The 16,918-nt window shown below is 43.1% G+C and overlaps 1 protein-coding gene across 1 annotated transcript; it reads left to right on the forward strand.

Annotated features, from left to right (window-relative positions):
• Positions 1-481: 481 nt before the first annotated feature.
• LOC134217630 (trypsin 3A1-like) lies at positions 482-2,032 on the forward strand. The gene has a single exon (XM_062696432.1). It carries the CDS (start codon positions 540-542, stop codon positions 1,389-1,391), a length of 852 nt encoding a protein of 283 aa, XP_062552416.1. The 5' UTR covers positions 482-539; the 3' UTR covers positions 1,392-2,032.
• Positions 2,033-16,918: the final 14,886 nt, after the last annotated feature.

Here is a 16,918-nt window from a genome sequence, read left to right on the forward strand (position 1 = left end):
TCGAGATGTAGAAAGTCGATTGTACAACAAAGTCAGAAATCGGCTATTTAGAATCACGTGCTCTTACCTACATTTTTTTTCAAGATCATGGATGGAGAGAATCACTATATGCATCTAGTCATAAAAAAATAACAGAACGTTTGATCATTAATGCTGAATATCAGCTTAAGCTTATTTTTTGTTCAAATATAATCATATGTAAGATTTTGGATTTTGGAAATAGAATTGGCAAACATGTGGTGAGTTAAAATCATCCCGGGATTTGATGTATAATCACCTTGTGCTGCAAGGCGTCAGAGAAAGAAGACGAAGAGGGGATATGAGAGCTTTACAATTTCCAGTGGATTTGCGAATTTATGCCATGTAAACAAATTCAATTCACATTAGAAACAACTGCCTGGCATGATTTTATTCGGTTGTGTGGATAAGTAATCATAAACGAAGAAAATTGATTCTGACTGACTTGTACGAACAGTATTACCAAACCATTTTATTTTACATTGAGTCTCAGTTTGTAGATATCATTGCATTGTACAAAAATGTCTTTGCTTTACTTTTTCATAATTCTTATAGTTTCTGCCGCAATATCGAATTCTTTGATTAGTAAACCATTGAGTAATGAAACTCACCTTAGGCACAGGAGAATCGTTAACGGACAAAGAATACAAATCGCAAAGGTGCCTTACCAGGTGGCGATAATTTGGCGTAGTTATCTGGTTTGTGGTGGCTCAATTATAGCTCCCACTTGGATTTTGACTGCCGCACACTGCCTTCAGGGTTATGAACCAATATACAAAGAAATGAAAGTGCGTGCTGGATCGGACCGCCGACATATTGGTGGAGAACTGCGTAAAATTCGTTGGCAGCGAATTCACGCACAGTTTCATCCAAAACACTTGATCAACGATATCGCTTTGCTTAACCTGGATGGTCCGTTTCAGTTGAATCAAGATGTAGTCTGTATCAGATTACCCCCACAGGGGCATTTTCCGACGGAGGGTGAAAATGCACTCGTTTCAGGATGGGGTAAAACGGACCCTAAAGCAGACAAGAAAAACCCCGACTCTTACCCAGTCAATTTGAACTTCGTTATACTGCCGATAATGCCATTCGTTCAGTGCAGGATGTTCTATAAAAAATTCACTATGGACGGAGATTTACAATTCTGCGCAGGTTTTGTTACGGGTGGTAAGGACGCCTGCACCGGTGACTCTGGAGGCCCAATGGCTATGAATAATTACCAGGTGGGAGTAGTGTCGTGGGGTCTATCCTGTGCAAAACCCAGACAGCCGGGAGTATTTACCAATGTAGGAACATATGTAGATTGGATTTATAATACTTTGAAAAGTAAAACGAGGGCGGGTGCATTACAATGCAGCAGATATTTATGAGACCCGAATAGATAAGTTTTATTTGCCATAAACCAGTGAAGTAATCGTTGAAGTTACTTGTAGACACGGGACAGAAGAGGAAGACATAAATATTGATTGGTTGCAAATATATAAATTAGAAAAAAAATCTGAAACTGAATTTTATTCTAAACTCTATAGGCTAGCGAAATATTTAAGGCTTATATATTGGCGGATTTACGATGTTCTAAAACAATTTCTCCAAAGGTGGCTCACTCAAACATTTTCCATAGAATTCCCACCCTTTTTCATAAAAATAATATCAGATCATTGGTAGTTAAAATATAGGGGGAATGACGGCTTTGGCAGGTTTTGTTCTATTATTGTCAGGGTTTTTTTTATGACTGATTAAGCTCAAATTTGGCCTAAACATTCTTTGCATATCAAAGAATATTGTGGCCAAATTTCATAAAAACTTTCCCTTACTTACCCTCAATTTGTTGAGAGCAATCGCAGGTATTAATAAGGAAGTGGCCTTCCTAAAGGAGAACTTAAAGAAAAAACTGACGCCCATCAGTCATAAGATTAATATGGGATGTTACATCCCAAAATGTATTAATAAGAAAGCAGAGACGGAGTTCGTCAAGGCATCGATAGGGCGACATTACGCTAAATTGGAACGATTACCCGAGTAGATGAAAAGAGCTCAATAATATAAAATCATAATTAGATAGCAAAATGAGAAATGGACATGATTGATATAAGAGATGAAATATCAGACGACAATATCAATATTTTGCACTAAAATTTCAGGAGCAGATCATGTTGCGCTATTTGTAAGAAGTGATCAATATCATATGCTATTAGTTTGTTCTTATCTATTGCAATATTTGAATGATATTCGGGTGCAATTTTGTTTTAAATATTATTGCAGGGAATTATATAATATTTCAGGGAACCAATGGATGGAATCATGGCATTTGTTCTCCAACCTTAAATCCTGTTCTAGCGATTGCTAGAACAAAAGAAAAGAAAACCATGTCCACCAAATGGATGTTCGAACTGCTTTCCTCAACGGCATGCTGAAGGAAGACATATATATGCGGTAGCCAGAAGGTCCAAGCCTCGTTTGTCGTCTAAAGAAAAAAGCACTGCACTGCACTTTGTAACAAAGCTCGGTTTCAAGCGCTCCGGAGTGGACACCTGTTTGTACTACTTGAGGACAGGTGGTTCTGTTGTTTACCTTTAGTTGTATATCGACGATATCATCCTTGTCTCCGACGAAATAGACCTAGTGGATAGATTCAAACGAAAACTTTCAAAGCAGTTCGAAATGTCCGATATGGGTGAGTTTAAGTTTAAATTAAGGTAGACCGGAACCGTAGCATAGGATGACCAGAAAACAAGCAACTGTGTCGCTTTCATCGACGGAGGCTGAATACATTTCTTTGAATCAAGCTGCATGCGATGCCATTTGGCTCAAGAATCTGCTCGAGAAGCTTGAAGTCTCATTCAATCATCCAATACCACTGCTCGAGGACAATAAAGCTTGCATCCGGATTGCTGAAGAGCCAAGGGATCACAAATGAATGAAGCATATCGACATTCGATACAACTTTATTCGAGAGAAAATTCATGATGGTTTCTTCAGAATACTCTACAATTCAATATCAGAGCAAGTGGCTGATCTTTTCACAAAGGGCTTAGCGGAAGGACCGTTCGAACATCTGCGGAACAAACTGGGACTATTGGGGGAGGTGTTGAGTTGGCAACCGATCAACATGCTCTAATAGCAACTTGATTGTTAGAAACGCAATATGCCATGATAATTAAAATTTTCATTTCTGTTACTTCTACCTAATCTTTCGTCCAATAATGACGTGTTAACGTATAGCTCTGTCTATTTTATTAATTACAGCTGACCTTGCACTATCGGAGCAGCAACGATGGGTGGTCAATCATGCTCATGCTCTAAATGTGAATGAAGTGTAAAAGCTATTTGTTATTAGGGAACCACAGAGAAACAGACGTCTTACTCAGCACTTGTTCCATCGTTCACATTTTTAACGGTGGATTCAATTTGTTTGTAGTTGATCAATCGGCCACCGATGGCGCTTCAATCGGATTTGCTTGTATTTGACGCTTGCGCACTACCGCCATATGGTTGCCGCTTGTACACACACAGCAATTTATTTAGTTTACATCTAAACAGATAACACTGAATCAACAATTTGACACCACAATACACGGCTCGAGGCCGCATCTTTCCATCCTCGAATGAGCCCCACGCTCTCCAAGTCGTTTTGCACCTGATCTGCCCACCAGAGATGTCCTACACAGTTGGCAAAAAATCTGCTAATTTATTTCTCACAATTTTTAACAATCAATAAAAAGTCATTCAGTGATTGAAACTAATAGATGGATATTTGGATTTTCTAAATGACACTTCGATTTGTCAAAATAATACACGCCGGAGCCACGCGGGCGCGCGCACAGCAAATACACCGGCGTGTAATACACCGGTGTATTTGCTGTGCGTAGGCCCGCCTGTATTTAGCGCCCCGTAACGCTGAGTAGACACCTTTGCGTGGTGTGTTACGGTTTAAGATCTACCACGGTCACATTGTCAGCTACAGGCAAATCCTGACCCAACGAATACCATCCCCAATATCCAACTCCGTGGTACTTATGAGGGTGTCGCTGAGTCGGGGGCCTCTCGTTAAGTAAGTACTACATGAACACATCCTTCCCCTCCCAAGTTACGGTGAAGATGGGCGTGGCCAGGAGTAGTAATCCTCATGCTTTTGTGATTTTCATCCTAGATTGAAATCGAGGACCACACCCACCTAAATATTCTATGCTATGCATAGGCCCGCCTGTATTTAGCGTGCACCATTTTGACAGATTGGCACGGCAAATGCTGGGTAAAGCGTACCATTGGTACTTCGCGTACCTGAAAGAATAAAATAGACCCCATCTCGCGGTCCTTAGCCTTTTACCCAGCAACTCCTATCCCTACCTCCCCGCGGTGCTGGCCGGGATACGAGCAACCTTAGGGAAGATCGGGTAACCAACCCCGGTGGGAACTATGGTCGTATGCTGACAGGGAAGGGGGGGTTTGCTCCTCTCCAGAGGTGCAAATATTATTGAGCGTCTGTTCTCTATGTCAGGATCGGCTCACAACAGCGCCTGTTCTCCATGTTAGGGGCGGCTGATCATCGTCCGAGTGCCAGCGAGGGACTCTAAGTGAAACTGTGCACCATGGTCCACCGGAAATAAGGAGGAATGGTCCTCCGGAAATTTAGGGGGTTTGGTGTCAGGCCCTGCCAGCCTTTAAAAAATCATAAGCAACGAACAATCAACAAAGAGAGTACGGACCGGAACCATCGGCGAAGACCACTGCGACGAAAAGGGACTAGCGATTGGAAACTCGGTTCGTGGAACTGCAAATCTCTCAACTTCATCGGGAGCACACGCATACTCGCCGGTGTGCTCAAGGACCGTGGATTCGGCATCGTAGCGCTGCAGGAGGTTTGTTGGAAGGGATCAATGGTGCGAACGTTTAGAGGTAATCATACCATCTACCAGAGCTGCGGCAACACACACGAGATGGGAACAGCTTTCATAGTGATGGGCGATATGCAAAGGCGCGTGATCGGTTGGTGGCTGATCAATGAGAGAGTGTACAGGTTGAGGATCAAAGGCCGGTTCTTCAACTTCAGCATAATCAACGTCCATAGCCCACACTCCGGAACGTGAGTACGACTGCTGCCCAAGCCACGACGTCAAAATCATCATAGGAGATTTGAACGCTCAGGTTAGCCAAGAGGAGGAGTTTAGACCGACTATTGTGAAGTTCAGCGCTCACCGGCTGACGAACGAAACCTACACCTACTTCCAACACAGCCTTCCGTATCGGTACACCTGGAGATCACCACTGCAGACAGAATCACAAATCGACCACGTTCAGATTGATGGACGGCACTTCTCCGACATTATCGACAGGACAGGACATATCGTGGCGCTAACATCGACTCTGACCACTATCTGGTGATGGTTAAACTGCGCTCAAAACTATCCGTCATCAACAATGTTCGGTACCGACGACCGCCGCGGTACGACCTAGAGCGACTGAAGCAACCTGATGTCGCCACTGCATACGCGCAGCATCTCGAGGCAGCGTTGCCGGAAGAGGGTGAGCTCGATGGGGCCCCTCTTGAGGACTACTGGAATACAGTCAAAGCAGCCATTAACGACGCAGCGGAGAACAACGTCGGGTATATGGGTCGAAGTCGACGGAACGATTGGTTCGACGAAGAGTGCAGACAGATTCTGGAGGAGAAGGACGCAGCGCAGGCGGTCGCGCTGCAGCAAGGTACCCGGCAGAACGTGGAACGTTATAGACGGAAGCGGAGACAGCAGACCCGCCTTTTTCAGGAGAAGAAACGCCGCCTGGAAGAAGCGGAGTGCGAGGAGATGGAACAGCTGTGCCGTTCTCAAGAAACACGCAAGTTCTACCAGAAGCTCAACGCATCCCGCAAAGGCATCGTGCCGCGAGCCGAAATGTGCCGGGATGGGAGCATCTTGACGGACGAACGTGTGCTGATCGAAAGGTGGAAGCAGCACTACGAGGAACATCTGAATGGCGCGGAGAGTACAGGCAGTGAAAGTCAAGGCAGCGGAGGAGATGACTACGTCAGTTCAGCGGACGATGGAAGCCAACCAGCCCCCACCTTGAGGGAAGTTAAGGATGCCATTCAACAGCTAAAGACCAATAAAGCAGCTGGTATGGATGGTATCGGAGCTTAGCTCATCAAGATGGGCCCGGAAAAGCTGGCCACTTGCCTGCACAAACTGATAGTCAGAATCTGGGAAACCGAACAGCTACCGGAGGAGTGGAAGGAAGGGGTTATATGCCCCATCTACAAGAAAGGCGACAAACTGGAGTGTGAGAACTTTCGAGCGATCACCATCCTTAATGCCGCCTACAAAGTGATATCCCAGATCATCTTCCGTCGTCTATCACCATTAGTGAATGAGTTCGTGGGAAGTTATCAAGCCGGCTTCGTTGACGGCCGCTCGACAACGGACCAGATCTTTACTGTACGGCAAATCCTTCAAAAATGCCGTGAATACCAGGTCCCAACGCACCATCTGTTCGTTGATTTCAAGGCGGCATACGGCAGTACAGACCGCGTAGAGCTATGGAAAGTTATGGGCGAGAACAGCTTCCCTGGGAAGCTTACCAGACTGATCAAAGCAACGGTGGATGGTGTGCAAAACTGTGTGAAGATTTCGGGCGAACACTCCAGTTCGTTCGAATCGCGCCGGGGACTAAGACAAGGTGATGCACTTTCGTGCCTGTTGTTCAACATTGCGCTAGAAGGTGTCATGCGGAGAGCCGGGTGTAACAGCCGGGGTACGATTTTCAACAGATCCAGTCAATTTATTTGCTTCGCGGATGAGATGGACATTGTCGGCCGAACATTTGCAAAGGTGGCAGAACTGTACATCCGCCTGAAACGTGAAGCAACAAAAGTTGGACTGGTGGTGAATGCATCAAAGACAAAGTACATGCTTGTGGGCGGAACCGAGCGCGACAGGACCCGCCTGGGAAGCAGTGTTACGATAGACGGGGATACCTTCGAGGTGGTCGAGGAATTCGTCTACCTCGGATCCTTGCTAACGGCTGACAACAACGTTAGTCGTGAAATACGAAGGCGCATCATCTGTGGAAGTCGGGCCTACTACGGGCTCCAGCAGAAACTGCGGTCGAAAAAGATTCGCCACCGCACCAAATGTGTCATGTACAAGACGCTTGTAAGACCGGTTGTCCTCTACGGACATGAAACATGGACAATGCTCGAGGAGGACTTGCAAGCACTCGGAGTATTCGAGAGACGGGTGCTTAGGACCATCTTTGGCAGTGTGCAAGAAGACGGTGTGTGGCGGCGAAGAATGAACCATGAGCTCGCCCAACTCTACGGCGAACCCAGTATCCAGAAGGTAGCTAAAGCCGGAAGGGTACGATGGGCAGGACATGTTGCAAGAATGTCGGACAGCAACCCTGCAAAGATGGTGTTCGCTTCCGATCCGGCAGGTACGAGACGGCGTGGAGCGCAGCGAGCGAGATGGGCAGACCAGGTGCAAAACGACTTGGCGAGCGTGGGGTGTATCCGAGGATGGAGAGATGCGGCCTCGAACCGTGCATTGTGGCGTCAAATTGTTGATTCAGTGTTATCTGTTTAGATGTTAACTAAATAAATGAAATGAAAATGAATGAATTTTGACAGATTGCAGGAATATTTCGAAAGCTCAAATATCCATCTATTAGAGGTGGGCGAGTGGTCATTTGAACCAAATTGGATATGAATTGAAGGCATGTTCCATTCCAGGCGATCCAAGAATTCTAAGAATTGAAGTTTACGCCTTAAGGTCAATACGCATAACGAAAGATCGATTTGCCTTAAGGCCTATACTCCACGGAATTTTTGAGTGATCTGAAACGGAAAAGTTATTAAAGGCGTATCCAATAGGGTGGTTCAAAAAATCGATTTTGCTCCACAGTGCTCATCTGATTCTTTACCATGTTCTGAGTGTCATCTGAAAATTTGAGCTCATTTGGATTAAAACTGATTTAGCACAAGCCTTTTCAAGTTTGCATGCAAATTAGTATGGGAAAGTTTATTTTTTCATTATACTGTTAATAACGTTCCCCCATTAAGTGCAGGTTAAATAAAAACCTACATAGCTAAAAGGAATACTCAACAGCTTTCACCCAACGAAAATCGCATGTTGATTAATCGCCCCAATAATTAGTAATCGATTTTAAGACAGTTTGTGAATCTTTAGTCATGATCGTTAAACTTCTTTGAAGGCATCACTGAAATGTGCAGTGCATCATAGTAGCCTGAATTTGTGTGTGCTATCTTTCGCGCCACAAGCAGCAATGTTGCCTGTTGATGAGTTATGCAATTAGCTCCAGAAAACCACGGTATAGATTAAATTCGATTACTAATTATTGGAACGATTAATTGAGATGCGGTTTTCACTGAGTGAAAGCTGTTGAGTATTCCTTTTAGCTATGTAGGTTTTCTTTTAACATGTGCTTGATGGGAAAGTGTCATTAACAGTATAATGAAAAAAAAAATTACCCATACTAATTTGCATGCAAACTTGAAATGGCTTGTGCTAAATCAGTTTTAATCCAAAATGAGCTCAAATTTTCAGAGGACACTCAAAACATGGTATAGAATCAGATGAGCACTGTGGAGCAAAATCGATTTTTAACGCGTATAGACCTTAAAGCATATTCTCCAGGATATTTTTGGATGACCTGTTGAAGGAAAATGTTGTAGATGCAAAACAAGTACAAGTACTTTACTACAAGTACAAGTAAAATTTGTTAATGCTTGTCTACACTGACAAAAGAGGAAAATTTAGTAAAACTGTCATCTTTTGTGTAGGAGGTACTTTCGTTATTCAGGCCATATATGACCAACATTCAACATTTCAGCATAATTTGACTTACAACTAAGAAGTAGTTCACGAAAATATAGGCATGCATTGGTTTTGTAAAGTTGTTTTGAAATAGCATAGTGATCGCATAACAGTAGGGTATGACGGGGCAAGATGAGCACCCAAAGAATGATACTTAATACCTTCTCAGCAAGCATGATTTTCTACATTACAATACAGTAGGCTAGATGTACCAGTTGTGGCTATAGCACCAGTTGTCGCACTAGTGCTTCATATGCCAAATGGCCAATCAAATCACCGCAAACCAAGTTCATATCGATAAATTATATTCATATGATACGATAACACAGGAACCAAAATTAAGAATAGTGCCACAACTGGTGCATGCGTTCCTATCATGGATTAATTAATTTTGAGGAAAATAACAAATTTTATTATTGTTTTCACAGCTGCTCTAAGGGTCCGTCTCAATTGGATAATTAAACTAAAATTAAACTTAAAAGTGACGTTTCAATAATTATCAAATAAACCTGCTCCCAGAGCAAGATTACTTTTGCCAGATATCGAATCATTTTTCTTCGATGTCTTATTGGAATTGTTGGGAAGTACCACCCATTTTTACGACAGGGTGATTTTCTAATATTCGAACTGTCACTTTTAAGTTTAATTCTCCAAATGAGACAGACCCTAAGGATCGGGAAGTAAAACCTTTCCCTTGATATATAAAGTTCACCCACATGCCTTTTACTTATTTTTTTTTTTAAATAGTTGTTCTTATGTATGGCGACAATTGGTACACCCACCCTAGTTCTTTTCCGTTGCATCTTATCTGACAACTAGACTAGAACGCGAATTTAAAAAAGAACGGTATTCTCGATAAAAGTGACATAACAAATATTTTATTCTTGACTGGTTCAAATATACTACTGGCACCTACGGGGATCCATACCGGATAAGAAGGGCACTCTTCTAAAAATTATTTTTTCTAAATGAAATGTATTAGAGCACCAATATTATCAAAAAATAATAGCTCATAATGCGCATTGGACATTCTTCTTCTTCTTCTTATTGGTATTACACCTCCCACACTGGGACAGAGCCGCCTCGCAGCTTAGTGTTCATTAAGCACTTCCACAGTTATTAACTGCGAGGTTTCTAAGCCAAGTTACCATTTTTGAATTCGTATATCATGAGGCTAACATGATGATACTTTTATGCCCAGACCTTTATTGCCTAGACCGGCATTGGGAATCGAACCCAGCCACCCTCAGCATGGTCTTGCTTTGTAGCCGCGCGTCTTACCGCACGGCTAAGGAGGGCCCTGCGCATTGGACATATTCAAACAATAAAACTGTTTTTGGGATCGATAAGTTATTATTTTTCATTGATACCATCAAATTCACATTGAATAACAAAAATCAGTTTAAAATTTCAGTAAATTTTATAATTTACGTTACTGAACAGATTCAGCTCATAGTAAATCATAATTGTAGGTTGTCCAAAAGAGTTTTAGTAGTTTGTGTATTATTTGATTGGGGTGCTCATCTTGCCCAATTTTAGATAAATTATTCAAATCTTTTTAAGACATGGACAAACATTTCACTGCGAATATTTTGAATGGCTCTAAAATATTTTTTGAAGTCATATAAAATTGTAGTTGGTCAAGATTTTCGTTGAAAAATGTTTACGTTTTAAAAACTTTATTTTCTGATGCTGATTTCTTATAAGAAAACCTAAGTTTTCACCAACTTTTGCTAATTTATCTGTATTTAAGATTCATTTTATTTTTATAATATTTTTTCAGTGTCGAGTCTTTTATTGGACTAGAGTTTAATAGTGTGTGGGTATATTTAGAGATAAAAATTTATAATAGCGATAAAATTAAGGGGTGCTCTTCTTGCCCCGGGTGACGATCTAGCCCTGTCCTCTCCTAACACCAAAAACTTGTATAAGGCTTCGTTCAAACATTCTTCTTCTTCTTCATTGGCATTACATCCCCCACTGGGACAGAGCCGCCTCGCAGCTTAGTGTTCATTAAGCACTTCCACAGTTATTAACTGCGAGGTTTCTAAGCCAAGTTACCATTTTTGCATTCGTATATCATGAGGCTAGCACGATGATACTTTTATGCCCAGGGAAGTCGAGACAATTTTCAATCCGAAATTGCCTAGACCGGCACCGTGAATCGAACCCAGCCACCCTCAGCATGATCTTGCTTTGTAGCCGCGCGTCTTACCGCATGGCTAAGGAGGGCCCCGGAGGAGGGTTCAAACATTACGTAACACTAAAATTAGCGATTTTGGACCCCCACCCTCCCCCTCGCAATTTATTTTGTTTGGAAGATTATGTTTATTTGTATGAATCGTCCTGCTCAGCCTGACCAAGGAGGAGGTCCCCCCCAGCGTTACGTTATTTGTATTGGTAATCTTTGAAACGTTCATCCTTAATATCAAAAAGGAAAGCAAATTGGCTTGTTTATTTATTTGTGATAAATAAATAAATAGACCGGATGAATTGATCATGTTTTTGCGATATATGTTTAAAAGATTCACAAAGTAGAAAGCGTATGGGCCGCCGCACTGGGGGCAGCCCTGATTCAAACATGGAATAAACCTCTCAGCCATTAAAATGATGAAATTTACCATAGGTATCTTTAGCGAAGTTTCAATATACATTAATGCCGACATTTTGGTCAATATTCATCATTTTTAGCGATAATCGCATAAAAGTCCCAAACGCCAAATTGGCCAAACAGCGTTTTTAAAGTGAAATTTCTTCAGAGAAGTTGCTTATCACTTAATTTCGATGATCATTGCTAAAAATTTCAAATTTACAGAGCCTACTGTGATGATTTATTTGGTTATTTTGAAAAGAAAGACCAAAAAATGAAATTTGATCAGTAATTGTACTTTTTCAACACTTTTACTATTGGATATAATTCAAAATCATAGATATTGGTAAAATACACGATTCGTGGCTGTCCGGAGACGAGCCAGCCTCGGGCTGAAAGTCTTCTTAATAAAGACACAAAAAAAACGATTCGTGGCGTTGAAGCTAAACAAAATGATTTTGGCCATTAATCGTGGAAAAAGGCTAATTTATGGTATTTTTCACATATGCCGATTATGCGATGGGGCAGAGACGGGCAGCTGTTTTATTCGACAATGGACAGAAAATGCATGCCCTTTCAAATAAACACTTTCCCAAAGACATGATATTCGATGATTTTTTTCAAAATTAATTTTACTGAATGCCAGTACTGATGCTATAAAAAATACTTCCTAATGATTTTCGATTAGCTAGGAGGGTAAATAATTGAACAACATGGTACAATGATTTAACAAGAACTTATGAGAACTATAAGAACTAATTAATAATTATAAGAACTAATGAAATATTTACAATGTTATGAAAACTCATATGTGAATATGTACGTTATGTGGAAGATATTGATTTGGAAAATGTATTGGAGGTAACCACTTTCCCTTCGATGGGACTCGAACCCATGACCCTACAGTACGCTAGACTGGTGCTTTAACCAACTAAGCTACGAAGGACCTCCGTCGGCCTTCGCAACCTAGCGGCTACTGAACGAGCTCGAGATTCCCAAATTGGACGCATAGTCAAATCACTCGCAATCCATTTATCAAGCCAATACTTCCACATGTGTATTGTACACGTCCACATTAGAGGAGCGTGAGTATTTAGAATGTCTGGCGGCTATACACATTCTTCATCAGCAACGGTACTGATCAAGTGAGGTTGTGTAAGCTAAGTGATTTGACTATGCGTCCAATTTGGGAATCTCGAGCTCGTTCAGTAGCCGCTAGGTTGCGAAGGCCGACGGAGGTCCTTCGTAGCTTAGTTGGTTAAAGCACCAGTCAAAATGTATTAATAAGAAAGCAGAGACGGAGTTCGTCAAGGCATCGATAGGGCGAAATTACGCTAAATTGGAACGATTACCCGAGTAGATGAAAAGAGCTCAATAATATAAAATCATAATTAGATAGCAAAATGAGAAATGGACATGATTGATATAAGAGATGAAATATCAGACGACAATATCAATATTTTGCACTAAAATTTCAGGAGCAGATCATGTTGCGCTATTTGTAAGAAGTGATCAATATCATATGCTATTAGTTTGTTCTTATCTATTGCAATATTTGAATGATATTCGGGTGCATTTTTGTTTTAAATATTATTGCAGGGAATTATATAATATTTCAGGGAACCAATGGATGGAATCATGGCATTTGTTCTCCAACCTTATATCCCGTTCTAGCGATTGCTAGAACAAAAGAAAAGAAAACCATGTCCACCAAATGGATGTTCGAACTGCTTTCCTCAACGGCATGCTGAAGGAAGACATATATATGCGGTAGCCAGAAGGTCCAAGCCTCGTTTGTCGTCTAAAGAAAAAAAAGCACTGCACTGCCCTTTGTAACAAAGCTCGGTTTCAAGCGCTCCGGAGTGGACACCTGTTTGTACTACTTGAGGACAGGTGGTTCTGTTGTTTACCTTTAGTTGTATATCGACGATATCATCCTTGTCTCCGACGAAATAGACCTAGTGGATAGATTCAAACGAAAACTTTCAAAGCAGTTCGAAATGTCCGATATGGGTGAGTTTAAGTTTAAATTAAGGTAGACCGGAACCGTAGCATAGGATGACCAGAAAACAAGCAACTGTGTCGCTTTCATCGACGGAGGCTGAATACATTTCTTTGAATCAAGCTGCATGCGATGCCATTTGGCTCAAGAATCTGCTCGAGAAGCTTGGAGTCTCATTCAATCATCCAATACCACTGCTCGAGGACAATAAAGCTTGCATCCGGATTGCTGAAGAGCCAAGGGATCACAAATGAATGAAGCATATCGACATTCGATACAACTTTATTCGAGAGAAAATTCATGATGGTTTCTTCAGAATACTCTACAATTCAATATCAGAGCAAGTGGCTGATCTTTTCACAAAGGGCTTAGCGGAAGGACCGTTCGAACATCTGCGGAACAAACTGGGACTATTGGGGGAGGTGTTGAGTTGGCAACCGATCAACATGCTCTAATAGCAACTTGATTGTTAGAAACGCAATATGCCATGATAATTAAAATTTTCATTTCTGTTACTTATACCTAATCTTCCGTTCAATAAAGACGTTTTAAAGCATAGCTTTGTCTATTTTATTAATTACAGCTGACCTTGCACTATCGGAACAGCAACGATGGGTGGTCAATCATGCTCATGCTCTAAATGTGAATGAAGTGTAAAAGCTATTTGTTATTAGGGAACTACATAGAAACAGGCGTCTTACTCAACACTTGTTCCATCGTTCACATTTTTAACGGTGGATTCAATTTTTTTGTAATTGATCAATCGGCCACCGATGGCGCTTCAAACGGATTTGCTTGTGTTTGACGCTTGCGCACTACCGCCATATGGTTGCCGCTTGTACACACACAGCATTTTATTTAGTTTACATCTAAACAGATAACACTGAATCAACAATTTGACACCAAAATACAAGGCTCGAGGCCGCATCTTTCCATCCTCGAATGCGCCCCACGCTTGCCAAGTCGTTTTGCACCTGATCTGCCCACCAGAGATGTCTTACACAGTTGGCAAAAAATCTGCTAATTTATTTCTCACTAAAAGTCATTCCGTGATTGAAACTAATAGATGGATATTTGAATTTTCTAAATGACACTTCGATTTATCAAAATAATACACGCCGAAGCCACACGGGCGTATTTGCTGTGCGTAGGCCCGCCTGTATTTAGCGCCCCGTAACGCTGAGTAGACACCTTTGCGTGGTGTATTACGGTTTAAGATCTACCACGGTCACATTGTCAGCTACAGGCAAATCCTGACCCAACGAATACCATCCCCAATATCCAACTCCGTGGTACTTATGAGGGTGTCGCTGAGTCGGGGGCCTCTCGTTAAGTAAGTACTACATGAACACATCCTTCCCCTCCCAAATTACAGTGAAGATGGGCGTGGCCAGGAGTATACTATAGTAATCCTCATGCTTTTGTGATTTTCACCCTAGATTGAAATCGAGGACCACACCCACCTAAATATTCTATGCTATGCATAGGCCCGCCTGTATTTAGCGTGCACCATTTTGACAGATTGGCACGGCAAATGCTGGGTAAGCGTACCATTGGTACTTCGCGTACCTGAAAGAATAAAATAGACCCCATCTCGCGGTCCTTAGCCTTTACCCAGCAACTCCTATCCCTACCTCCCCGCGGTGCTGGCCGGGATACGAGCAACCTTAGGGAATATCGGGTAATCAGCCCCGGTGGGAACTATGGTCGTATGCTGACAGGGAAGGGGGTTTGCTCCTCCAGAGGTGCAAATATTATTGAGCGTCTGTTCTCTATGTCAGGATCGGCTCACAACAGCGCCTGTTCTCCATGTTAGGGGCGGCTGATCATCGTCCGAGTGCCAGCGAGGGACTCTAAAGTGAAACTGTGCACCATGGTCCACCGGAAATAAGGAGGAATGGTCCTCCGGAAATTTAGGGGGTTTGGTGTCAGGCCCTGCCAGCCTTTAAAAAATCATAAGCAACGAACAATCAACAAAGAGAGTACGGACCGGAACCATCGGCGAAGACCACTGCGACGAAAAGGGACTAGCGATTGGAAACTCGGTTCGTGGAACTGCAAATCTCTCAACTTCATCGGGAGCACACGCATACTCGCCGGTGTGCTCAAGGACCGTGGATTCGGCATCGTAGCGCTGCAGGAGGTTTGTTGGAAGGGATCAATGGTGCGAACGTTTAGAGGTAATCATACCATCTACCAGAGCTGCGGCAACACACACGAGCTGGGAACAGCTTTCATAGTGATGGGCGATATGCAAAGGCGCGTGATCGGGTGGTGGCCGATCAATGAAAGAATGTGCAGGTTGAGGATCAAAGGCCGGTTCTTCAACTTCAGCATAATCAACGTCCATAGCCCACACTCCGGAAGCACTGATACACTGATACGCGCAACTGGAACGTGAGTACGACTGCTGCCCAAGCCACGACGTCAAAATCATCATAGGAGATTTGAACGCTCAGGTTGGCCAAGAGGAGGAGTTTAGACCGACTATTGGAAATTTCAGCGCTCACCGGCTGACGAACGAAACCTACACCTACTTCCAACACAGCCTTCCGTATCGGTACACCTGGAGATCACCACTGCAGACAGAATCACAAATCGACCACGTTCAGATTGATGGACGGCACTTCTCCGACATTATCGACAGGACAGGACATATCGTGGCGCTAACATCGACTCTGACCACTATCTGGTGATGGTTAAACTGCGCTCAAAACTATCCGTCATCAACAATGTTCGGTACCGACGACCGCCGCGGTACGACCTAGAGCGACTGAAGCAACCTAATTTCGCTACCGCATACGCGCAGCATCTCGAGGCAGCGTTGCCGGAAGAGGGTGAGCTCGATGGGGCCCCTCTTGAGGACTACTGGAATACAGTCAAAGCAGCCATTAACGACGCAGCGGAGAACAACGTCGGGTATATGGGTCGAAGTCGACGGAACGATTGGTTCGACGAAGAGTGCAGCCAAATTCTGAAGAAGAAGGACGCAGCGCAGGCGGTCGCGCTGCAGCAAGGTACCCGGCAGAACGTGGAACGTTATAGACGGAAGCGGAGACAGCAGACCCGCCTTTTCAGGAGAAGAAACGCCGCCTGGAAGAAGCGGAGTGTGAGGAGATGGAACAGCTGTGCCGTTCTCAAGAAACACGCAAGTTCTATCAGAAGCTCAACGCATCCCGCAAAGGCATCGCACCACGAACCGAAATGTGCCGGGATGGGAGCATCTTGACGGACGAACGTGTGGTGATCGAAAGGTGGAAGCAGCACTACGAGGAACATCTGAATGGCGCGGAGAGTACAGGCAGTGAAAGTCAAGGCAGCGGAGGAGATGACTACGTCAGTTCAGCGGACGATGGAAGCCAACCAGCCCCCACCTTGAGGGAAGTTAAGGATGCCATTCAACAGCTAAAGACCAATAAAGCAGCTGGTATGGATGGTATCGGAGCTTAGCTCATCAAGATGGGCCCGGAAAAGCTG

This window comes from Armigeres subalbatus, chromosome 2 (assembly GCF_024139115.2).
Source record: "Armigeres subalbatus isolate Guangzhou_Male chromosome 2, GZ_Asu_2, whole genome shotgun sequence".
Taxonomy (NCBI): domain Eukaryota; kingdom Metazoa; phylum Arthropoda; class Insecta; order Diptera; family Culicidae; genus Armigeres; species Armigeres subalbatus.

Bases quoted from the DNA above. Each gene is read 5' to 3' on its own strand.
- LOC134217630 (XM_062696432.1), top strand. From the start codon at position 540: ATGTCTTTGCTTTACTTTTTCATAATTCTTATAGTTTCTGCCGCAATA.